We start from the raw sequence: 25,774 nt of genomic DNA, 5'->3' as shown, positions 1-25,774 counted from the left end.
TAAAGTGACATTCTATGGAACTTGCTAACTATGTCAAACAAAAGTATTCATTATTCTTTGACAATTTCAATAGAATAACACTTTAAAGAAAGGATGGCCACTGGAACATTTTACATTTTACAGTGGCGACCACGGAAGCCAAGTTTGGGATCACCTAAGTCGGTAATGAAATAACAAAGTCTACAACACTAACAGTGAATATATTTTGAAAGTGAATGAAACAGGGATGAATGCTCTTGTAGTTTATTGGTTTACGCGGGCGGGTAGCGGGGTCAGTGCTGGGGCGAGGGCGCGCGGCGCTCGGGCGAGGCGCCGGGCGACGAGCCGCGCCGCCCCGCCGCGCCGGGGCTCTTCAGCCGCACCATCGTGTCCAGGTGACGGAACCTGACCAAATTACAGAAAGGTTAATAAGGTCGGCCGGTCCAAGTATTTTACAGATGGCGCCAGTACCTATATTAGGATTTACCTGTCAACCATACGGATAGTGTCCAATACTTGTTTTTTTGCAGCTTTATGGCCTAGGTCAGTCCCCAATCCCCATTGGATTAGCGTGGGGACTATAGCCCAAGCCCTGTCGCGCATGAGAGGAGGCCTGTGCCCAGCAGTGGGACGTATATAGACTGAATTATTATGGCCTAGGCCGCCTAGGTTTAGGTAGCCCTTTAAGCCAAATTACGTACGTACTAGCCGCCCCTTTCTCAGCACCTATTGTATAGACTATCGGCCCTACTGGCCTTTAGGGCATATCCGTCATTAGCCAAGGGGGTTTCATTTGACCAGTTTTCCAGAACCCTACATTACTTATTGCTCGTAAACCGTTACCAGCCATTACCTTAATGGTAAATCGTTCGCGTCGTGGTCAACGCTCTGGAAGAAGAACGCCAGCGGCCAGCTGATCCAGGATGCTTGTTTACTGAAAACAGGTAAGTATATTTACATTTTATACACATAACTCATTTTTAACCGATTTGGTTGTTCTGAAGGGGTAAGTATTTTTACTTTTAGATGGCATGGCTTGGGTGGATAAGCCTAAGAGCGGCATTCAGATTTTAAAAACGTATGATGGTTAATACCTATTGGTGTGCGCGACATGCACTGCGAGTCGTGTAAGTATCATATCAACCACAAATCATATTGTTATAGTTCGGATACCATATTAGCGCGGATGCGGGTTCTGTTGATGGAGATACGTACGGCGTGGGCGGTTCAAGCTGCACGCCGGCGTCGCCCGGCGTGTCGGGGGTCTGCGGCGCGGGCGCGGGGGGCGGCGACCCCGGCGTGGCGGGCACGGGCGGCGGGGTCTTGTTGATGGCCGGGTTGTAGATCTTCGGGTCGCTGACCATGCGCACGAAGAACGAGCGCTTGTGGGCGAGCGCGGCGCGGTGCCGTCGAGCGCGCTCCTCGTTGAGATCCTGCAAGAAGCGAAGGTAACATGATTTGTCACTGACGATACAAGTAAGGTAAATGTACGTTTCCACGAAGCTTAAAACTTGGATCTTTCTTATTTTCATACGAGTCAAGCATCCAAGTTGTTACCACCAACTTGCTTCGAGGAAAAAAATCTTTTAGCAGCCTTACCTAAACTGCTTAATGCACTACGAGAAGCGAAAAAAGTGAGTGCTTTTTGCAAACACTTAATAATTCCCTTTAAAAAACTTCTTTGCATTAAAAGTGCACCAAAAATTGTAGTTTTCCAGTGTATATGCTATATGAACATCTTGTTAAGTTGTTACCCTTTCTTTATCCGGTCCTTCGAGAAGTTCTGTAGCGAAGTCCGTTATTATATCCCACGCTGTTTCTGAAAATTAAGAAAAAACGTGCAGGCAGCCATGAACCTTAGCAAGATCAAAATGTCTCAAATATTATGGGCCTTTTCCACTTGTTAGAATGGCAGTAATCGTGTAATCGTGGTTGTGGCACATGTCATTACAACTCAAACTTCAATAAATCCCATGTAGTATATACCTACGCGTTCAAATGAATATGACTTTTAAGAAACAGATGGCCTACCGCCAACATCGAAAATCTTTATCTCCTGAATATACCTACCAAGGGCAATAGGGAGTTGTGAATGAATAGATTATTCATTTTTCTTTTAGACTGGTCTCTACCAGCTAATAACCTTACGCCTTTAGTACTGCATGTATTTTCTTGCTGCTATAAAGTTGGACCCGAGTATGTCCTTAAACTACGTCCAAGACCACCGGTGGACCGGTGTAGGTACTCGACTGCGATCGCCAACCCGCCTACCAAGCGTGGGGATTATGGTATTCACCCCCCCATAAGGGGGAGGCCTATGTTCAGCAGTGGACGTCTTATGGCTGAGATGATGATGATGATGATAAACGAATAATTACCGATGTCTTCGCGTGTAGCGTGTTGTGCCACAACACAGAAACGGATGACGAAGCGGTCGCGCACATTCGCAGGCACCATGTGGATTTTTCCGGAGGCATTCATTGTGGTGAGGAGTTTCTTGTTGATCTCATCTTGCTCCAACGGAGTCTCGCCGCCGCTCACTAGCCGGAAGCATACGAGACCCAGCTATAAATAAAAAATAAAGTTAAGTCGGGTCAAGTATCGATCATAAGGTATTCAGTGAGAAAAATTTGAGGGAGCCGACTATAATATTTATACATATTTCATTTTCCGTAACTGTAATATTTACCTACCTAAAGGTTCCCACATCGAATGTCGATTATGGGGTTGATTCGATTATGTATGACGTGCGTTTTTTCGTTCGTGTAGTTTTTCGGTCGACAGTTAGGTATTAGAAGAAACCAAGAAACGATCTCGAGAGCAGCACAATGATTAGGTTGGTTCACCTACCTAATCGCAAGTCTCAGCTTGCAAATACAAAATGTGTTTAAAATAAGTAAGAGAAATAAATAAATAATAGCTTATTATAATTATAACTAAGGCGCCCTAAGGCAAAATTTTATAAAAAGAAGCGCAACCTCTTTCTATTTTTCTCTTTCTCACATCCGTAGGTACTATAAAGGTCTTTTAGAGGTCAGGCAAAAGTATATTTGTATGAATTGTATGATTGATTCATTTGATCTCAAAGTTTCGTCCGAGTTGTTACCTCTGCGAGGACGACACGAGAAATTGAATTTGTCTCGAACGCATAGTACGGACACGCCTTCCCAATTTCCCATTAGATCAAGGTCTGGCGTGTGAGTACGCAGTACCTTATGCCGGCACTCTAGCAAGACATAATTAATCGATAGTATATAAAAAAATATCTTCCGGCTAAAATAATGATGATAATTTACCGTGACTTTATTGCAGACCTCGAACCGGTCGTCCTTTCTAACGAGTTGCTCGAAATACTTGGCCAACTCGCAGTGGCGGCGCACGTATCGCTGCAGGCCGCTGATCCCATAGCTGCGCAGCATGAACCACAGCTTGAGCGAGCGGAAGCGCCGGCTCAGCGGGATGCCCCAGTGGCGGTAGTCGATGGCGGTGTGGTCGTAGCAGTGCTGGAGGTACAGTGGGTCCACTACTAACGCTGATGTTAGCAGGTACCTGATCGGTTAAAAAGAAAATGTTTAGGTAATCAAATACTGCGGGCAGTAGGTACCTACGTCTAAAGGTATATACCTAAGGGTGTGACATCTAAAGGTTTTTAGAATGTTTAAGTGCAAGTTGCACCGACCACATCTGACAGACTGATCAACGTTAGCCGGCGCGCCCCGGCGCTTTCCTATGAAACTTTCCATACACAAACATTTAGCGAACTCTTTAACGATACGAACAGTTTGGTGCAACCGACCCTAAGTGTATTACACGGTAGCATACTCATATGATACTCGTAGCGCCTCTGGTCTGTTTATTGTGACGTAGAAGCGCCATGACGAAACTGCCTTGTTAGAATTTAGGTATAGAGGACCCTTTGCTATAGACGTATAGGGTTTTTTCTATAGCAAGAAATTGTCTAAGTGCCAGTTGCACCAACCACATTTGACAGACTAATCAACGTCAGCCGGCGCTCCCCGGCGCTTTACTATGAAACTTTCCATACATAAAAATTTAGCGAACTCTTTAACGATACGAATAGTTTGGTGCAACCGACCCTAAGTGAATAAGATAACTCGAATGTTTGGTTTTGAAGGAGTCCACGCGATCATTATTGTGTACAAAAAGGACGTTCACGTAAACCATAGGTATACAAACATACCTGTTGGTAACCCACAGCAGCGAACAGTCGAAGTTGGTAAGCATGAGCTTGTTAGTGTTGGCGTTGAAGCTATCCGCGTACTCGATCCCGGCCAGGTGGTGCTTGTGCTCCTGACAGAGGAACGCGGAGCCCGCGTAGGCCGCGTCGACGTGCAGCCACACGCAGGGGTACTTGCGCACGATGGGCCCCACCCCGGGCAGGTCGTCGTACGAGCAGCACGAGGTGGTGCCCAGCGTCAGGGATACGAAGAACGGCACGCGGCCGGCCTCTTCGTCTTCTTCCATCGCCTTTCAACACAGTTCATTAATCACATTGTTGTCACATTGTAGTTTTTAAGTCATATAGGGTATATTACGTACAGGTATATTAATTAAAATAATATAAGTGGACCTTCATTGTTAAGCAACAAGGTACCTATTGCTACCATATTACTACGCCGTCGCTCGTAGCAGCGTTCGACCGCTATTTACTGAAAATATTCTTGGTGGGTTGATAGCAGTACTTATTTATAATAATTACTTATGCCTTCCAAAATTTAACTCATTGGCTCGTGTGTGGAAAAAGTTTCTTAGAAGGTTAATGCAACTATAAAATACTATCCTCATATTGTTGACTTTATATAGGTCTACTTTATAACTACGAGTACTTCATCTATTGAAGTATTAATTTCCTCCAAAAGAACTGTGCGCTTTCATTTTCAAACCACAATTCATTGTCCTATTCTTTCCAAGCCTTAAGCAATAAAGTGGTCCACGAGAGCTGCTCTGTATCGTGAAATTTCAATATTTGCGGTATTGAAAGTGGCACACAATGCGGCTCCATTACCGCCCGGCGCTCCACGTATTTCCGGAATCCAGGCCGGGTCATTAAATGCGCGGCGCCGCCGGTGGTGCCATCAAATTAACGCCCGATTATCTGGCCGCCTCCGCGTGCACCCAGCCTCTCCCCCAATTAAATTTCCAAACAAAAACTAAGCGTATTTGCATTGCATCATTGGGTCAAGGTATTTTTAAGTAATATTTAATGTACTTACCTGTATTTAAACGACATAACTTTCAGGGTTTCGATGGACGGAAATGCGATAGATAACTGAGCGTTTCTTATATTTTTTGGCATTTTAATTATTGTGAACTTTTTTGCCACTTTTGTGCTATTTCTAGTCAGGATCGCGAGCCCTTTTCATCCTTATACTTAGGAGAAAAAAGTGTCCTAAAAAGTTCATACATTTTTCAAACTTTCCTTTTTGTTACCTTACCGTCATACAAAGTATATGGGGAAATCGTAATACAATAGGAAAAACCCTGGGATATTTTTTATCCCATTAAGATCGAAAGAGCTCGTGATTCTGAGTAGAAATAACACAAAAGTGGCAAAAAAGGTCACAATATATAAAAATGGCAAAAAATAAAAGAAACGCTTAACTAGTCTCTTTGACATAGACATAGACATCGCATTAAGATCAGTAAGACGAGTCTTTCCGAAATTATAGTTAGTACCATATTATGCATGTCTGTTTTCACACAAACTTCCTTTGTCTCGTTTTCACTACTTAACTATACTATACAATTTAAATATGTACAATCTGTAAAAGGATTATCTTTACAAATTACGTTCGTCCATTCAGTGTCAACCAAACATATTTTTTCATCAGCCGGCGTATTATGGATAGCTTTATCCATCTTTATCCACGTGATAAAACAACTGTCACTTTTCAACACCATGGGATAGAAAGTGACGGACACCGTTTTATCACGCTGTCACGTAGACAAGAACGACCATCATATCCGCACTGAACTTAATTTTGAAAAACATACTGAGCGTTGTAGAAACCATGCTGCATTCAAGCTACATTGTAGCGGTTCTCTCGGGAAATTAGGCAGTCTGCATGTGGTCCAGATGTAATTCTGTTACAGTTTCAAAAACTTAAAAATTACGCTCTTGTTTTCGATAGGTAAAATAGATAGTATTTTCCTTTTTAAAATATGTCCAGACGTCGAATAACTTAAATACATTGCGTACGTGATATTTAATGCTATAGTAGGTACCAGTGGCGGCGCGTCTAGATTGTTCGTAGGTAAGCCGTAGCTAAGTTGTCCTTCCTTTTCTTCATAAGTTTAAAGAAAATGGCCCAAGAGCCTGAATATCAGACAAGCCGATGGGAATCGAATTCTATGGACGCTCCGCCACTGGCAGGTACATACATCATTAACGGCGGGACTAAATGATAATGCCCTCGATTTTCGAAGTTGATATTAGGTATATCTATTAAAAGGTGAAACTGATATTTTCACGCCACCATTTTCTTTGGCTTTAGCGTTCTTTTAATTACAACTCGCTATTCCTATAAAATAATACTCCAGTCGACGCGAAATTAAATCCTAAATTAACCCGAACCATTGACTTTAAATGAGGCTTCTCACCTGCTTGAGTGTCTCGCCCCTCAGCGAGCCGTGCTCATCGGGCTGTAAAATGCGTAGTTTGACGAAGCAGATCATGGCGGCCTTCTCGACGCACGAGTGGGCTTCCTTGGAGCAGTAGGCGATGAGCTTGGAGAGCAGGAGGCCTTCGTCTACGTTGGGGAACTGGTGTTTGAGCCGCTTGATGCCGTTGGCGCGGGCGGCGAGCATGGACACAAGCACGCATTCGCTCGCTGAACCCTGCGACATTACAGAGACGAGTAAAGCCCAGTTGCACTTACCACTTTTAGCGGACTGATTAACATCACTCAGCAGTAAACTATGAAACTTCCCATACGATATAATTTAGCGAACGCTTTAACGGTGACAGACGGTTTGGTGCAACCGATCCTCGATCTACAAATATAAATATTAATCTCCACGTAACGCCGCGTGTGTCAGCATTGTTGTATAATGAATTTGTTTGCATTAACTTTTTGCATATAAGAACTGAACTGTACCTACTTATCTACTGCTTTTTATAGCCACGAATTGTAGAATTGGACTTGGCTGATCACTATCACGGACATTAAATTACAAGTTTTAAAACACTTGGTACAGTGAAAATGTCATCTCCATACAATTTATCTTATACCTTTAAATGAGCAATTCTTGTATATTTATTTATATATATATTTCGGGCTCGGCTCTCTCGTCGCTTCGGGCTCGGTCTCGGAAACGGCTCTAACGATTCCGATGAAATTTGCTATATGTGTATATTTAATCTCTAGATATAAACAGAGCGGTTAATGAACAAGAACAATATTAACATTAAGCTTCGACCTCTTTCTAAATTGTAATTGTAATGGTTACCTCAATAACGCCGCCGCCTTTACTCCCTTGTTCGAGTGCGAGGAACGCCGGGGGCAGGCCGATCGCTTTACCTGTAATAGTCCGTTTATAAGGTTTCTTATTCACACCTGCTGCGCTCCTAATGCTACTACATACCCCTGAGGCTAAGGTGGCGGTGAGCCAATATTGATTTAATAAAAATATGCTTTTGTAGTCATAAATATTTTCTTGATTCAACAATTTTGTCACCGAATTAGTATATTGGTATTGAAAAAATCTGGCATGGTGCAGTCACCTGCAATAATGTGTAACACGATGAAGGCCGCAAAAATATCAGGGGGCCGATTTTTGAATTTCGATCGTTCGATTTCGTCACTCGAAAATTGGTGTAAAACGGCGAAATGCTAGTTTTTGAAATACGAGCGATAGAACTTGGGAATCTAGTGGTATTGACCACTCGTTTTCAATTCTATTAGTAAAATTTAAATGCCTAGTAGTGGATATATTATTAACCGAAATACACGAAATCGAGCGGTCGAATTTCAAAAATCGGGCCCCTGATACGATCTTATTTGTAGAAGCATACCTACGAGAGTGCCACATATTTTTGCGGCCTTCGAAAAGTAACATATTATTGCAGGTGACTGTACTAACACACTGCTATTTTGCTTGATATTACAACCTGGATCCCTAGTCCAGAATGTCACTGTAGACAGCTGACCGATCATATCCATAACAGTTTCAGAACAAGAAATTAGAATCAGAATAGGGCTCGTTTCGTCTAAGCTTCGAATGTACATACTATTTATTAAAGTATTAGTTTAATACTAACTCAAAATACCTAGTCATTACTATTCCCAATAAAAAAAAGCCCGTTACGGATAAATAAATCTACATCACCTAGCGAGACCTACAAGGCTACAATACAACAGCTATGCTACATACGTAGAAGGTCCTGCCGGCCTAGCCAAGGTGACAATCGCTATCGCTTCGACAACGAAACGCTTAGTGTCTCTCTATCACTCTTCCATATTAGTGCGACAGTGACAGTTGCGTTTCGATCGCTACGGAGCGTAAGCGATTCGCAGTTTGGCTACGCGGCCTGCTACGGGCTACGGCGTAGCACACTTACGCGTAGTAATAGTAGTCAAAGTCAAAATAAAATCCGAAAATTGACGATAGGATTCAAATGTTCGATTCAATTCCCAGACCTAAAGTCCAATCGCACCGGGGGCATAAGCACCCTTAGGTATTTAAAGAATACCATTGGGCTTGGAGTTCTGCGCTTTCGCTGACTTTTGGCACAAGCTTTGTAAGCGCAAGTATGCGGCATTTAAAACACATCTTTTTTGTTCGTCTATTTCGTCTCGTTTGTAGGTCTACTATACTCTGGCACACAAAAGAAAAAGGCGGGAAATTTAATAAAGATAGGCGCGCAGAGTAGGTAGTTGATTTCTCATAGAAACATTTAATTTCGTTCAACTTTTAATTAATGTTGATCAACTTTTACGTTTTCAGTGTACAAGGTACCTGACGCGAATTCGTAAATAGGTAGGAACGCACTAAAAATCGAAGCAAAATATTCGCAACGATGTATGTAGTTGTTGTGATATTTACATGTTTAAATTTCGAACGCTAATTTGTGTAGCTATACTTATATATAAAAGTGCCGATATATCTCAAAAACTATGAGATTTTCATTAAGAGTTTTGCTTAATAATCTTGTATTGTAGCACATCAAGTGTTCTATAAGCCCTTTAAGTCTTATTACAAACCGAAATAAAGTCTTGGCGTTGGTTTGGGTAAAGCCTTTAAGTCTTGGCGTTGGTTTAAAGGACACCCGATATGCCTACCTACCTACATAAACCACACATTTACAGAGTTGCTTGTACAATGTAGGTACCCAATAAGTAGAGTCACGTTCCAAATCTCTAAACTATAGTCATTTGTTAAGTCCATGCATTGCAAACCTAAAATAATTGCTAATTAAGCTTACCCATCCAGTCCAGCATAATGATTTCCAGCTCTGTGCAGGCCGGGCTTGCCGCCTGGAACAAACGACTGCGATGAATGGCGTTACGTGTGCTACTTCTGACACTGCGGCGCCGGGCCATCGTTAACCCGCGCGGACAAAAAATACACACACAAATACATAATATTTATGGAGACATTGGACTTATCAAGGTATTTATTGGGGATTTTTATGACGTCATAATAAGTTTAGTTAATCTAGTTTTTTTAATGGCTTGGAAGCGTGTTCAGATTTGTAAAATGTTATTCTAATTTGATTTTAATGACTGTAGTGTATCTATTCCAAAGACTCTTGTAAATCTTTTAATCAGTGCGTCGCTTACATAGTGGGTACCGGACCCACTTAATTATGTCTGGGAGCGCGTTGTTCTAATATCGAAATCGTATTGATATAATGTTTTTCTACTCGTGTACTTTTATCTGTCATTTACATAGTCACGAACGAACATATAAGGGCATACATTATTATTTTAATACTCCTTAAAAGTCTATAGTCTATTGCCCAAAAAAGCACTTGTAAGCTATACTTGGTCAAGCAGATCTTGTCAGTAGAAAAAGGCGGCAAATTTGAAAATTGTAGGCGCGAAGGGATATCATCTCATAGAAAATTTGAATTTCGCGCCTTTTTCTACTGACAAGATTTGCTTGACCGTCTATAGTGCAGGTAACAAACCAACGTGACAAACGATTGAATGCATACGGTTTTATAAAAAAAAAAAAAAAAATTTGTACTGAGTTCATTGCTACCAACATAATAAAACATACTTTTTTTGGTATCATCACTATTGGAAGGTGGACTTCTAAGGCCTGTAACACACTTATACCCTACAGCACCATAACCCGGGTGAGGTGCGGTAGTGTGTAACGGCTTTAAAAAAAACATAACCATAGACATTACTGGTTTGTTTTTACGTTTCCCGCCTTTCCCGGTAATTTCTTGTTCTTTAAGTATTTTGCGTTACTATTTGTTTTGCGTTCATAAAAAGTGTTGAATATGGACAAAGAGGACAACATTGTTTATACACCTGAAGAAATATCCGCTGCAGCACAAGCAGCGACCGAAAATTTGTTGCCTAAGTACTAAATCGCAGCACCTATACGACAAATCTTATGAGAAGTTCATGGCGTGGAGATTGGAACACATATCTTCGGCATTCTCTGAAAACGTCTTATTGGTGTATTTTCAAAGACTTTGGAAGCTCCGGATCAGATCTATCTTTTAAGCAAGGTTGGTATATGTTATATTTTTTATTTATTTAAGGTACACAGTACAACGAGCTATATTTACGCACATTTGATATTTTTGCATTGAAACTGAATATTATTTAATTCTCCGTTGTCTTGTTACAGGTTGCAGTAATATTTGGTATTATGGGTGCTTGTCGCAGAAAAGAGCTACATACATACATATAGTAATACCTACTATCCAAAATTTACATTGACATTTTCATAAATAAAATTTTGTTTATATTTTTTTGTATTTTATTTAATATATTGCCTACTCATAGAAAAAGTATTGTATGCAACGTTGTATAAGTAGTCAAAAAATGCTCATGGCGTATTTATTAACAATGTTCGCCTTCGGCTCACATTGTTACCCACGCCACTCACATTTTTTGACTCCTCTTATAAAACTGTTGCATAAAATACTATTTACAAATCGGAACACGCTTCCTGATAACAGCATTATTTTGATGGTATGAAATAGTCAAATTAGCACAAAAGCCGTTAACAGCGGCTACGAGTATATTGCCTATCAAGCGGTTCTAACCGACTGATTTAGCAAACCGATTGCAATAAATTTGGTGATGACAATTAATTCTCATTTATTTTATGATCGCATACTTTAAGTGCTACGATCGGACTTAAAATGAAAGGGGATGACCGCGTTTCGATACAAACGTTAGTTCCATTTTCCTCACTGGATATTTTCTGGATGCTTTGTCCCTTCGTTTGACTCTTTTACATGTTTTGATTATTATAAGAGTTAGGTAGGTAGGTACTTAGCGAAGTAAGCAAACATTTGAAATGCTCCTAACTCTTATACCTATTAATTAAAAATTCGAAAAAACCCAAACGGGACCAAAAGGGATTACATTAGTATGGAAAAGCAGTTTCGGGGCTACTTTATGTGTAGATAATTTAAACACATTATTTATTTCCTCACACGATCAGAATAATTATCCTTACTCTAACCCAAGCAAACGGCTTTTCATGACTAGTCATGTATATGGGCAAGTTCTAGAACTAAACCCAAGCAAGCGGCTTTTCATGACTAGAACTAAGTTCCCTAAAAATAAACATTGAGCACATTAAATCAATATTTACAACTCATAGTTTTTGCTGTTGTACTTATCCTTGTGTTTATTTAAAAAAATTGCCGACAGATAGGGTAATTGTGTCAGATACCGTCCAATTATAGGAGATGCCTACTTTGAAATGCTAAAAAAAAATATTTAAGTAGTCTTACTTAAATGTGCTATATTTGTTTGTATTGCTCATATTGTCTATTTTAGGTTAATATTACGTGACCTTAAATAATATTTACGGTTTATTTTATAAAAAATATATTTTGAAAAAGTAGGGTTATTTCAGTTTCCGTCCGCCTGTGAGCTACTTTTCGTCCACGTATGAGTCAGTTTTCGTCCACTGTATGAAAAAGTACTGTAGGGTGCATTATTGCATTGAACATCAATTATACCTATCTTTATTTTTTGTTTTTATGTTATATAGATAATTCTTAGTTAGTTACTAGCTTCTGCCCGCGACTTCGACCGCGTAGAATGGTTATTTTCGTGATAAATATTTATATATATTTCCTTCCTCAGTAGACCGACAAACAGTGTTACATTCGCATTTATAATATATAATATCAATATAATAAGGATTCATTTATTTTTAAGCTATGTACGTTACTAGTACCGGCTTAGTTTTGTTGTATATAGGGTCATTGCGTTAGTTTTCATCAACTTATCGGAGCTGCCAGAGTAGCTGGACAATAAAATTTATCATGAAATACCCACTTAAATGTATGATAGTTATTTCTTTTCTTGTGTTAATTTATGTATAGGAAAAACTAATGCAGATGCATTATTAAGATAAACACCAGTTATAATTATAATACCTACCCACTTTTATTTTATTAATAACAGATATTTAACTTGTTTTTCTTAAATTACTAACAACCTAATACAATCTATTTATCAACTTTAGATAATATTATTTATATTATATTATTTGAGAAATTCAGAGTCTGAATATACGTGGTCATTCAATAATTTATTTTTTTGTAGGAAAAGATCTCTATGTATGGTCATAGTCGTGAGGGAGTTCATTCTGAATTAATTAATTGCCCATAGAGATTTAGGCACTGAAATTCTTTAGAAAAACAGCTCGTGTCGTGTATGATGGTGCCTTATAAAGAATCTATGATAAATCATATGTAAAATATTAGGCCAAGCGCGCACCACGACTTTTTGTCGCGCGATAATTTAGTCGCAGAAATGTAACGTATGTCATATAAACGGCAGTGCGCGCATATGCGACAAAAAAATCGCAGCGATTTTAAAATTGTGATTTGTCACATTTTTCCGCGACTGCTCGCGACGTGATTGTCACAAAGTGAATTGCAGCATACGGAGTTGTATGGCCCCGCGCGCACTGCGATAATAAAATCGCACCCGGACCTCAGTCGGCATTTCGCTCTCCAAGAGTCAACATATCGGAACCTGCTCCTCCAATGGAGTCCCAAGATGAGACGCTAGATGTTGACCGTTTAATTATAGAAATAAAAGGAGATCACCTTTGTGGTATAAATACTCAAAGTCATACAGCGATTGCATATTGTTTCACGACAAGCGACTGGTACGAAATCCATGTCGAGAATGAACAAATCGTCGACTTTTCATCGCAGTGCGCGCAGTGAATTTTCTGCGATAAATTACAGCGCGATTCTATAATCGTGTCGCAAAAATTAAAATCGTGGTACGCGCTTGGCCTTACAGACGCCCGGACCGCGACTTTGCGGTCCGGCGCACGTTCGATCGTGTGTAAGGTGATCCGCCGTATGTACGTCCATTAAAGCCGTGTAATAGACAACCGCTCCCATGAGTGAGAGCGAGAAAGAGATGGCTTTTAAGGACGCAGTTTTATAAAGCCACACATTCACACTCCTACCGTCCTACAAACGGCTAAACGGTAGGACGGCTCGTAGTTTGCAACCCCCATACACAATCCTACCCAACGAGGCGGACTACGAGGCGGCCTACAAGGTAGGAGTGTGAATGCGGGGCTTAAGTAAGAGCGAAAAACAGATACTTATTAAACCAGCATCCACACGGCCTGGTACAGCTATCAGTTCATGCTGTAGGATATAGAGCGAGATAGGGAGACAATTATAATATGTATGTATGTATGTATGTATTTACTTTATTGTACATAGAAATATAAACACGAGAAACACAGTTACAGTTAATTTTTATTTTTATATGTCTCGTTCTTGCAGGACTATTTTGTAACATCGTGTAAATACTGCTTAATAATCATAGACATTTCAATTATTTTAAAGCCCGCTCCACACTCGTGCGCGAGTTGCGGTGCGAAGCCACGAATGCGAGTGTGGAGTCGATTTCACAGATCTGTGATCTCGACCAAAGAATATAATACTCACTAGGAGAAGAACGGTAACTCCATACAAAAAAATGTCCCCAACCGTTTATACGTTTATACTACTGGCGCCCTCGATGTGTACCAATGGAACTAAAGTTGACAACCGGTTTAGCCTGGCGGGTATTGGTATTATAGGTATATAGTAATTATGTTGATAAACATATTTGTTATCTTCATATCACGAAATATATGAAAGATGCAAATATTACCCCTTGTTTGTGGTATTATCTATTGATTTAAATAAAAGGCATATTTATGTTTATAACATTGTATCATGTTTTACATATAGAAATATACACTGAAAATTAAACCCTGACAACTTAATAAAAATAGACATTAATAAAGCGCATTCACAAAGTTTTCAGTATTATACAAATAACATTAGGCAGGCCTACCTATTACACTTTACACACAGATACACTACACTTACACGGCATTTTACACAGATTTCTAACTTGTATTCATTCATACATTTCTTCACGTTTAATTAATACGCTTTCCAGATGCGTTATGACTCGGTTCCTTCTGAACCCACTAAAGCTGTATAAATTTCACTCTGGCTGCTTCAACAGCCGTTGCTCCGCATTTAGCACATTTTCTATGTGCATTGCTGTAATCTATGTAGGTACAGACTTACAGTCTTAAGTGGTTGTACCGCTACGTTGTATTTATTATTTAAATATTTAATAAATAAAATTTTCGTTATGAACTTTAACCACAGCAGTTGGACAGAGTCATTGACAAATATATTTTTTTATTATGGTGGGTAGACGTACCTACCCTCCATATATTTTATGAATATTGATAAAGACAGTTGGAAGCAAATATTCATTATAAAACTTAATCGCGTGTAATTAAGTTTTAAGCGTTTTAAGTCCCGTTTTATGATTAATTATGTATAAAATTCGTGATAATTTAAATCAGAGTTGGGAGCAATGTTGCTGTAGAAAAATGTTTTTATTTTTATTACTCGCAACTTTTTCTCGGAGGCCAACGCACACATAGAAGCTTTGTCGCACACATGCGCAATAATTTGGGGACATAACTTTCTTAGGAAGTGAACAGGCCTTGATCTCGACTCCACGCTTGCGTTCGCGGCTTCGCGCCGCGATTCGCGCAAGAGTGTGGAGCGGGCTTAAGGTTAACTGGTTTGCGAAACAAGCGGTATCCAGACGGGATGATAAAATCGACCTATTTGATCAGGAATGAAATTGGCGTCAATCTCCAATATAATCACCAATTTTAGATTTATGGTAATATTAGAGCCCTCTAAATTGAAAAAATACCCCAGAACGAAAATACTGGCATCACAAATTATATAGTATTCTTGCATCTCATTTTATCGGTAATATCGGGCATTATCGGCGGTTGAATTCGGCGAGCCAAATTGTCGTTTGCGTCCGCACGTCCTGATTCGATCGGGCAATTTAATCAGATTGGCAAAAAATTGACTAGTCTGGATACGCGTTCTTAAAATTGCTTTATTTATTTTTTTAATATTAAGGAGGGAAAATCGAAAGTATTTGACATTTTTTATATTAAGATTCGAGTAATGCTTGATGCTTAAATAATTAATTGCCTATTTTAACTTATTTCCTCGCATATTTGGAGCAAAGCACTATATGCTCCGGTGGGAATAGCAATTCGTGGAATCGTCTCATTGTCGGACTCAGTTCAATTCTTTCATTTCGTCGAACAAAATCGAAACTCATCCACGAATTGCTATTTTCGCCCTCTGTAATCATGTAATAATAAATCTCGCCTACACCACTCATAGTACATGGACGGAAACTGAAACAATATTTAAAGCTATTTTTAGTTTTCGACCACGTATTTTAAATATGATTTTAATCAAGCAACAGTGACAAAATCGTGGACGAAAACTAAAATGTATAATCTTATAAGCAAGAAACATCATTTTAAGAGAAAATATTTAGTAGTTTATAAGTCTTTTGAAGTAAAACGACCATAACAAATACTCACCTAGCTGTTCCAGTTACCGTCCGTGTGGTCGGAAACTAAATATTTTTCAAAATTAGTATGTCAGTACTCGTCCACTAAATTTATCGAAGATTATTATGAAAAAACTATAAAAAACACTTAAAATTGCGTTTATTATACTTTTAAGTTGCAGTATGTGCCAATAACGTAACTTAAACTAGCTAAATTAATTAATAAACTTACCGTGAACATTTGCCGCTAACACTTTTTTTTTCTTGCAAAATTGCGTTTTCAAGCTCTGGGTGCAATGCCGCCACTTACATAATTTTTATTTAAGCCGCTATTTGTCAAATAACACTTTTATTTTGGTAAAAATATTGCTTAGACATTATGGATTGCAACAAATCCAAACATGTGTGAGAAGGCTTGTTTATATTCAAATTTTCCGCAATTCTTTGTAGCAACTCCGCCAAGTGGACGGAAACAGGCACTGGACGGCAAACAGACACAATTACCCTATAAATACGCTAATAGCTGCTTTAGGAAACTGTCGTATTTTCTTAAAAGTCATAGGTATGCTCATTAGTAATGACGAAATTAACCAGAAGACGTAAATTTTGCCTACATCCATTTGTATAATACGCAGGTGGTTCTAATTGCATAAGTTTTTACGAACCTAATGTAATGTTGATATATGCACAGTGTAGGTCCCTAATGTTTCTACCATGTGTAGCCGACAGCTATACGGAACATCTTAGGCACGCATGCACGCAGTCAATATAGAAATAAAATGGGTGTATTCTAGAATACTTTTTGTGGATTAATGATGTTAAATTTGTATGACATCATAAATATTTTTTTCATTTTCACTTCATACTAACAGCAGGTAAATCTCTACTAGTATTACGAGTGGCTCTGCCTGCGAGATATAGACCTCACGATAAGATTAATATTAAACTTAAAACATTTAAAAAATACTTCTTTGAGTGACGTTGAGTCATTATACTCATTATCACAGCGCACTCACAATGGTCTTGAGTGCCATAGATGCTAATGGCACTTAAGTCCTTTATGCCAATTCGAATTCCCATAATTTTGACCATATTCAAAAAAATAAACTACAGAAAAATTCTATCTCTCTATTGAATAGTAATGCTCACAAAATTTCACAGAAATCGGTTGAGAATTGCGACCTGTAGAGGAGAACATCCGGACATACCTACGAAGACAAAAGTCAATGAGTTTTGGGCAGATGTTCTTCAGAAGTTCGTACAATATATGACTTGTTAAATATAGGACCTATTTAGTTATAAATGAAACTTTTAAAACTTAATTGTCAACTTTATCCTACTTACTGGAAGTTTCTAACACTTCCTGTACAAAATGTGTCGAAACAAACGGAAATTATTCATAGCGAACGTTTACAGAGCCAATCGATATTCTGGTCGGTGGCTTCAGATCGATGCGTTGCAGTAAGTATCGGGACATTATACTGGTATATCTATACCTAGTTACCTTACAGTGGCATATTAATGACCGACGTCATTATGCAATTTGCTTAGTAGTACAGCCGGTTAAAAATAAACACGTAGTATGGTATTTTTATTAAATATGTTGCAAATTATCGGTGTAGGTACATGTTAAGTAACGGGTCGAAAATTGCTTCTTATGTGTAAAATATTAATGAAATGTATTGAGAAAATAAGCTGCCCTACCACGCATGTAACAACTTAACAAACGCGCCTGTGTGACGGAGCCTTAAGGCTTTAGGATGAGAGTCTTATGCTCTATGTATGGCCAGCTTGAGAAGGCCACGTTGATTTGACAACAATATACACTGTTATCTTGGTGTCATACCTATCTGTGATCTGAGAAGTGGAACGCTTAACTGCGGAAGATATTAGGAAAGAGTAACAGGAAATGGCAAACGCAGGCTGATGGACACCTCTCTTATCTAGGTAACTGACGACAAAAAATCTTTAAATTAATATTCAGTCAAATCAGCTTGGTATGCAGATCCGCCCATGCCGATAAAAATATGTAGGTATCTATATAAATGCCTTAAACATAAAATTGACTTATTTTACAAATAATAAACATTTCCTATAAAAGCACTTTCACATCTTCTATAGCGCTTCAGAATATCGCAAAATTTCAAATCAAGAGTAGTCGTACACACAATGGACCAAAGGTCATTCAAAGTATTGCAGTATTGCAGCCACCTGTGGGATGGCTCAGCTAAATACCAACTCGCCGCTTTGGACTCAGTGGAGCGCAGAGCCAGGAGGATGATTGGCGACAAGAAGCTAACGGCTAAGCTTCAGACTTTGGCCCATCGGCGGAAAGTCGCCAGCCTGTCGGTATTCTACAGGTTGCACTTCGGGGAGTGTGCCCAAGAGCTACACGAGCTCATTCCACCGTCCCCATTCTACCATCGGACTTTTAGCCCAAGTAACACACAAGCAGGATAATAGAGTAAAATTATCATCTTATTCAAATTAAGATTGCATAAATTTTGTGTATATGCGGTGGAAATTACTAAATTCGGAATAAGAAAATATGTGGGCCTAGTGGGGCCTTTATACCAATAAATGCTGAATAAATTTTGCATAGTATCGGTTTTGCATATTAAAGCTGAATAATACTTATTTCTTACACAGTTACTTAGACATTATTCAGCTTAAAGCATTTGTGGTTACTAAAAGCTGCATAATAGCAGCATTAGCAGCAATTAGCTGTATATATTCTGTGTTGTATGATTTTAAGCAGACAATATTAAGAAAATTGTGATAGTGGCTACTAAATGCTGAAAAGAAGCGTCGGTGAAGACTTTCAACTGTATAAAAGCGGTTGCAGTTTCTGTTTTAACGCTAGTTTTTGAATAAAGGTGGACGCTATTACTGGAAGCTGTAATAAAATCCACATATTATTTGTTATTCAGTAGCTGCTTATATGGGTTAATTATGGCTTTTATTGACATAACGTCTGAATAATAAATACTAAAACAACACTTATAGTTAAGTTATAGCGATTTTAGTACACATATACTATATTTTCTTGCTAAAAGCTGCAAAATGAACGCAATGAGAAGCGCTATTCAAACTACTGCTTAGTATCAACAAGTGCGCAGTGGAGAGGGTTCCGTAGCTTTATACACGGTCAACAGTGCTACTTGAGTCTGATTGCTTTGAGCTTGAGCGTGTTTTTATTTTATTTTGAACGCATCAAGAATAAATACGCATATTCTTTAATCCAACCATTATTTAAAAAATCGAGGTTTAGTTTTCTTAACAATTCTCTTCGATTGGTTATTTTACACAAGATGCATAGTCCTTTTAATTAGAGATGCACCGGATATCCGGTTAATATCCGGCCTATCCGGCCACTATTTTACTATCCGGCCGGATACCGGATAGTGACCTTCTATTCGGCCGGATACCGGATAGTAACATTGCATGATTTCGGAGTAAACAAATTGGATTTAAGAAACAGACACGGTCATAATCGTACTTGTTAATTATTTTAAAACAATTTAATCATTCCACTGACTTGCACGCGCACTCATTTCGAACCTAGAAATGAGTCCGCGCGAACGTTTACTAGGAAACAGGTCAAACCTGCAGAATGCGCACCTGAAAAACCGAAATGTAGGTATAGTTCTGCCGGCCGAATATCCGGCGGCCGGATACCGGATATTCGGCCATTGTCCAGGCCGGATATCCGGAATCCGGCCAAACAACTATCCGTTGCATCTAATGACGTAAAACAATTGCTAGTTACCATCGTAAACACTGTTAACTGACCATTTTCATACCTTACTGCAACGAGATAAAGTTTACCAATGGCCATTTAAGGTTGTTATTAGTTGGCAAACAATGAGTCAAATGGTAGTTATTCATATTGTTGCATTAACAAGTTGTAGACTGGACTGGGTATGAGAAAAATAAAATAATCACCCTCATAGCGAAATCGATTCTCCTGTCGATTTTGAACAGACTGTTTTTAGTTTTCAAGTGGGTCTACTCATACCCATCCTACACTGTACTGGTACTCATACCTAAACAATACTGCCCATATCAAACTATACTTAATTGTACTCATACCCGTGATACCCGCTACTAATATGAATGAATGAATGATATACCCTCACCTTCGCACCTATACCATATTCATATTCATACCATACTCGTAACCATACCACTCATACTATATACATCTTCGTACTCACGTCGTACATCTTTGCGTTACCTTTACCTACTACATATTTGTCGGAACTGATAACGGAAAAAATAACTGTGTAAACTGCCGTGCCCCCAGATTTATCATATAACTTATATATTATATTGCGTTTATAATATTAGTGGGAAGTAGGATTGAATATTGCCCGTGTTACATACCTATAATGTTTTATCATCAAAGTAGTGAGGATCTATGTGGTTTTTACTATTTGTGTATAGAACCCTAATAGGCTTTAAGATTGAGAAAACAATTACTATTATACTGATGTTATTCAAAACTTGTTGTGTTAAGACCATTATTATCTAACATGTTGCTTAGAAACGCGAATAATGTGAATGCTTATTCAGAAATTAGCACAATAATAGCTGTGGCAGCAGCTTATATTCAGCACAGTCGGACGCCATTACGGTTGCTCACTTTCTAACCTCTACAATTATATAGGAATTGAAAATGAACTGAAAAACCCATTTTATTCATTTATAAAACTGGTTTTATCGTAGCATAACTTGTTAAAGTACACTTTCTATCACTAAAACATCTAAACACCGCAGAAAAATTACAAATTTAAATGTGGAGTAGTAAATTTTCTATATTTACTTTTGAAACGGTGCATTATTTACGCGGCGCTTTAAAATTTTAAATAAAATGCATATATATATTAACAGTAAAGTCGCATGCGCAATGAAATTGAAGTTATGTAAACATCAAATAAATATATGGGTGATGTCCTCCTTATTTTGTAAGTTTTCACTGCAGAAACTACACTTTGACACGAGTTCACAAATTAAAATGGAAGACAAATCATTGATTTAACACAAATATCTGAATATATTTTCTGTAAAAATGCACTTTGGAACCAAAAGCTTCATAACGTGTGAATAACTGATTCATTGTGTACAAAGCTGGATAACTTTGGTTTAAAAGCGGTATATAAGCTTTTGACAGCCTCTATACAAGTGTTATTCAGCGTTTCAATGTGTGGGCATACACTTATATAGCTATTACATTACTGTTATTCAGAAATAAGCGGCGTGGGCACTGCCCACTTTGCGCCCAAACCTTCTGTATAACGTCTGTATAACGCTTATTCAGCTGTTATACAGCTACCTTATTCAGCATTAAGTACGGCATGCTCTATTATTCAAACAATATTCAGCTACGTTGTGTTACTTGGGAGACGCACGGCCGGTTTCCATCCTTACTTGGTAGATATTCCGCCAATTCGCACTAAGCGCTTTGCTTCTACTTTCCTTATGCGCACTGCCAAGGAATGGAATTCCTTGCCGGCGTCTATATTTCCGTGCTCTTATAACCCGGCAACCTTCAAATCAAGAGTGAACAGGCACCTTCTGGGCGAGCTCGCTCCATCGTAGGCCACGTCTACGCCTCGGCTAGTCTGTGGCCATGAGTAAACCCATGCATAATAAAAAAAAAAAAAAAAACTCGTTCACTGTACGAGTATGTGTATCTAATACTTAGTGCACTATATATTGATGTAGAGCAAGTGGGCGATTTTAAACTTTACGTAAAATTACTTTAATGAAAAAACTTGACTTTCATACTTTTATGAAGAAACTTTAGGTACAGTCGGTATGAGAATGCGGTTCTTAAACAGCAGTTGCTAAAGAGGAACCTTAAACATTTTGCTTATCAACAAAGTGCACGTTTACGTAAATAAATATTTTGTTGAGACTGTTATACAAAATTACAAATCGGCCCAAACTAAGCAAATTTTGTATGTACTGTGGATACTAGGCGACGATATAAATACATACTTATGTAGATATAATTACATCCTTACATCTTACATACATAGACAGCATTCATCACTCAACAAAGTTCGTGATAAACACTCCAATAAATGCCCTCACTGGGATGCGACCCCGGGACCTCCTGCTTCGTAGGCAGTGCATTGTCATTAGCATTACCGAATGGGCTAAGATACAGTTCATGTAATGATGTAAGTACCTAAGACTTAATAAGATACATACATAAGTTTTTGGCAAAAAATTCATTTTTGGTACAAGCGTTTATCGCTGACTGTACTTTTCTTTCCACAGGCAACTAATACTCATCGAGACAATTCTAAAAACCCCAAACACAATTAGGTTTCGTTGTTTTATCACAGAGTTCCTATGGCCACCTCCGGTCTCCATCATCAGATCAGCTCCATTACACCATAATATTGCATTGTCACTCGACTTACGTATTGTATGCAAAATTTCAGCTCGATCGGAAACCGGGAAGTGGATCAAATTTAACTTGCAAGATTTGATTACAGACAGACAGACAACGGTCAGGTGAAACTAAATAAAAGCTTGTAAAAATAAAACAGTTACGCAAGAAGCGTATAAGTAAGGAGTCGTGAAAAAAGAAAGGTGTTTGTCTGACAATTGGGTGTTTTAAAAATAAGTTCTTGTTAGTTTATTTACTAAACTTAATGAACCAATGGCAGGAATAGGAAGCGATTATCCACCCTCGAACGAGTGACGTCCGACCTTTCGATCAATCACTGTTCTAATAAATGTCAACATTTGTTTGGAATTGGAAGACGCATCTAACGGCTCTTCTACACGATGGGCCAGCGCCGGCCACTCCAAGGGATGCAGCCATGCGGTAGAATAAGATAGCAATATCACTTGCTCCCTCTAAATGCGTTCCTTGGAGTGGCTAGGGTTGGCCCATCGTGTAGAGGAGCCATAACAGACGTGCACGATACGTGCTTCTGCAAAGCTCGTATGGCAGCTTATAGTTTTTTAGGGTTCCGTACCCAAAGGTTTTACCCTATTACTAATACTCCGCTGTCCGTCTGCCTGTCACCAGGCTGTATCTCATGAACTGTGATAACTAGACAGTTGAAAATTTCAGATAATGTATTTCTGTTGCCACTATAACAACAATTATTAAAAAATTACCAGGAACCCTCGGTGACTTCTTATAAGCTTGTTCGACTATTCGCCCTATGGCCTTAACTGTAATCGTGCTGTAATCACCAGACATCGTACATTTTCCAGCATTTTTGGTGCAGCGGAGTGGTGTTAACGGAATTGGTAAGTATAGATAATTTCAACTGAAATAGTAAATTATGGTTAATACTAACGTAATTAACGCTAATTAATCATTAGGTTTGAAATTATTTATACCAATTCCGTTAACACCACTCCGCTGCACCAAAAATGCTGGAAAATGTACGATGTCTGGTAATCATATGCATTTTCCTAAACTTATTTACTGCACTATGAATAAAACTGGTGTGGCTGTGCTACGAGTGCTACGCCGTAGCTCCTAGTCAACTTAGCGAAAGTTTTATATTTTTTTGTTAACGAATACAAATACTTTACATTGTGGGATAGAAACATTTTTAGGTCAATGATCATTTAACAATTTTTAGAGTTTGTACCTCAAAAGGAAAAAAACGGAACCCTTATAGGATCATTCGTGCGTCTGTCTGTCCGTTGGAAAACCGTTTCCAAAATGAAAGTGTCCTTAATTTGTTATGTATAATGGCTTGAAAAAGTGGTAACTTTTCTTAAATGTGATTTTTTATGTTAATATATCTATGCAGAATCACGATATCTTCCGATATAATCGGATTTGTGCATAAAATAAAAGTCCCTAAGTTTTTTCCTATTACAATGATCCCTTATACCTACTTTGTATGGCGTTGGCGAAACAATTCGAAGAACATTTCGAAAAATGAATGCGAAGTTTTGTGAGCAGTTCGGTAGTTAGTAGAATTTTTCTGTCTTTTCGTTTTTTGGAAAATGTTCAAAATGGCGGAAATTGGACTTAAGTACCCTACTAATCTAAAATGACTAAAAGAAGTACTTAACTATTTTTTCTTTTTGAATTTTTTAAGTTATTGAAATTGATACTGACTCATACAGCAAGCATTCAGCTGTCCTTATTCTTTATTTATCCATATCCATCTCCATCCATCCATCGCATGAGTAGAGCCGGAACAGCAAGCTCTTTATAAACTGATAGAATGTTCAATTTTATCCACAAGAGGAATGATAAAGTTAATTTGGATTTAATTTGTATTGTTTTACTGTTAGTACTTTCCTTGCGTTGGTGTGGTGAAACATGTTGTGTTGCACTCGGTGACAAAGTTTATTTAACCCTCGTGCCTTGAAGCCCTCTCTACGCTCAAGTTTTACCAGTTAACTAAGTTTTAATAAGGGGTTAAACAAAATAGGTAACTATTTAACGTATATATAATAGGTATGTACATATGAACACTGGACATTAGGACACCTAGCCATTCTGATACTTGGACATATAATCCCCTAAAGGAAAGTTTAGAAGTAATCACACCATACAGCATGCAATTACCTACTTACTTATCGTTCCTATTTCACTTTTCGGCCGTACCTACGATATTAATACCATTCGCGATTTTGTATTTATAAACAAGACAGTTCCTTACCCATGAAAATCCAATGCATCCGATGCCAGCAGACAGCATATCGCCCAAGATAGACGGATACGCGTTGCCCGAAGGGAAGTAGGCGTGGAAGCGCGGATGCTGCCAGTGCGTGACTCCGGGCATGATCTTCTTCTCCACGTCGTCCATCACCGTGTCCCAGTCCTCAGGGTGCTGAGGAGCCTCGGCCGGCAGCGCGGCGCGCAGGTAGCCCGGCTCCACCGACGGCGTCACGCGCCGCTTACGCAGCGTCGTCATGTACGTACATATGTAATCCACCATCTCCTTCCCCCGAACCCTGAACTCTTCCGTATCCATCTCGAAACTTTATAATTCCCGGAGCAGAGTGCGGTGTCAGCGCCGCGAAGGCCTCCGGCTGACTCGACGACCACACAGTCAGCACTCGGCTGGTCGAGAGGGCGGGGCGGGAGCGCGGGGGGATGCTTGCCGCGAGTTACGAGAGCCAAAAGCGCGCGATAATCGATCTAAATGCAGTCATATTTTCTTACTTTTCCCTTGACGTTTAAAAAAATCTGTGTAAGATTATATGTTGACTAAGCCTAAGTTTTTGCATAAATCGTGTATAAGTTTTTATTTTGGTAGGTAAGGACGTTATTTGTAAAAATCGCTGCCGCTTGTAAGGGGGCGGGAAGGCCGCCGCCCGCCCTCGAGCGCCACTTCATTCATTGTCCGCTGAAATGCACCGTATTCGAGTTCTCAATGAGTCGCGACTAATATAATATGTGGTCAGTCATGATGACCGCTATTAATATTTAATGAAGCCATTAAAGTAGGTAGATACTGAATAAAAAATAGCTTCCTTTTGTAAAATTTAAATCTAGTTGTTTTTTTTTATAACCATTTCATTCTGCGTCTGCGTAAATCAATACATAATACATATATAAAAAAAACAATTTTATATGTCCATATACCCATATGTCCATAAACATATTAATATATACCTACTGTAACCCGCTCCGAGCTGCTGCCACGCAAAGGTGCAAATTAGAGTTTGTATAGTATGTCTATGTACAATTGATT

General features: G+C 38.9%; 1 protein-coding gene across 1 annotated transcript; it reads right to left on the bottom strand.

Annotated features, from left to right (window-relative positions):
- Positions 1–181: 181 nt before the first annotated feature.
- On the bottom strand, positions 182–25,123 carry LOC134665122 (tyrosine decarboxylase). Its single transcript, XM_063521950.1, has 11 exons — positions 24,737–25,123; positions 9,425–9,476; positions 7,450–7,520; positions 6,601–6,837; positions 4,181–4,467; positions 3,276–3,528; positions 2,358–2,544; positions 1,734–1,798; positions 1,195–1,412; positions 833–913; positions 182–384 (listed from the first exon to the last, which is right to left on the bottom strand). The coding sequence occupies exons 1-11, from the start codon at positions 25,049–25,051 to the stop codon at positions 273–275; spliced, it is 1,878 nt and encodes a 625-aa protein (XP_063378020.1). The 5' UTR covers positions 25,052–25,123; the 3' UTR covers positions 182–272.
- Positions 25,124–25,774: the final 651 nt, after the last annotated feature.

This window comes from Cydia fagiglandana, chromosome 6 (genome assembly GCF_963556715.1).
Source record: "Cydia fagiglandana chromosome 6, ilCydFagi1.1, whole genome shotgun sequence".
Classification (NCBI taxonomy): Eukaryota; Metazoa; Arthropoda; class Insecta; order Lepidoptera; family Tortricidae; genus Cydia; species Cydia fagiglandana.
This window is presented reverse-complemented; position numbering and strand designations above follow the sequence as displayed.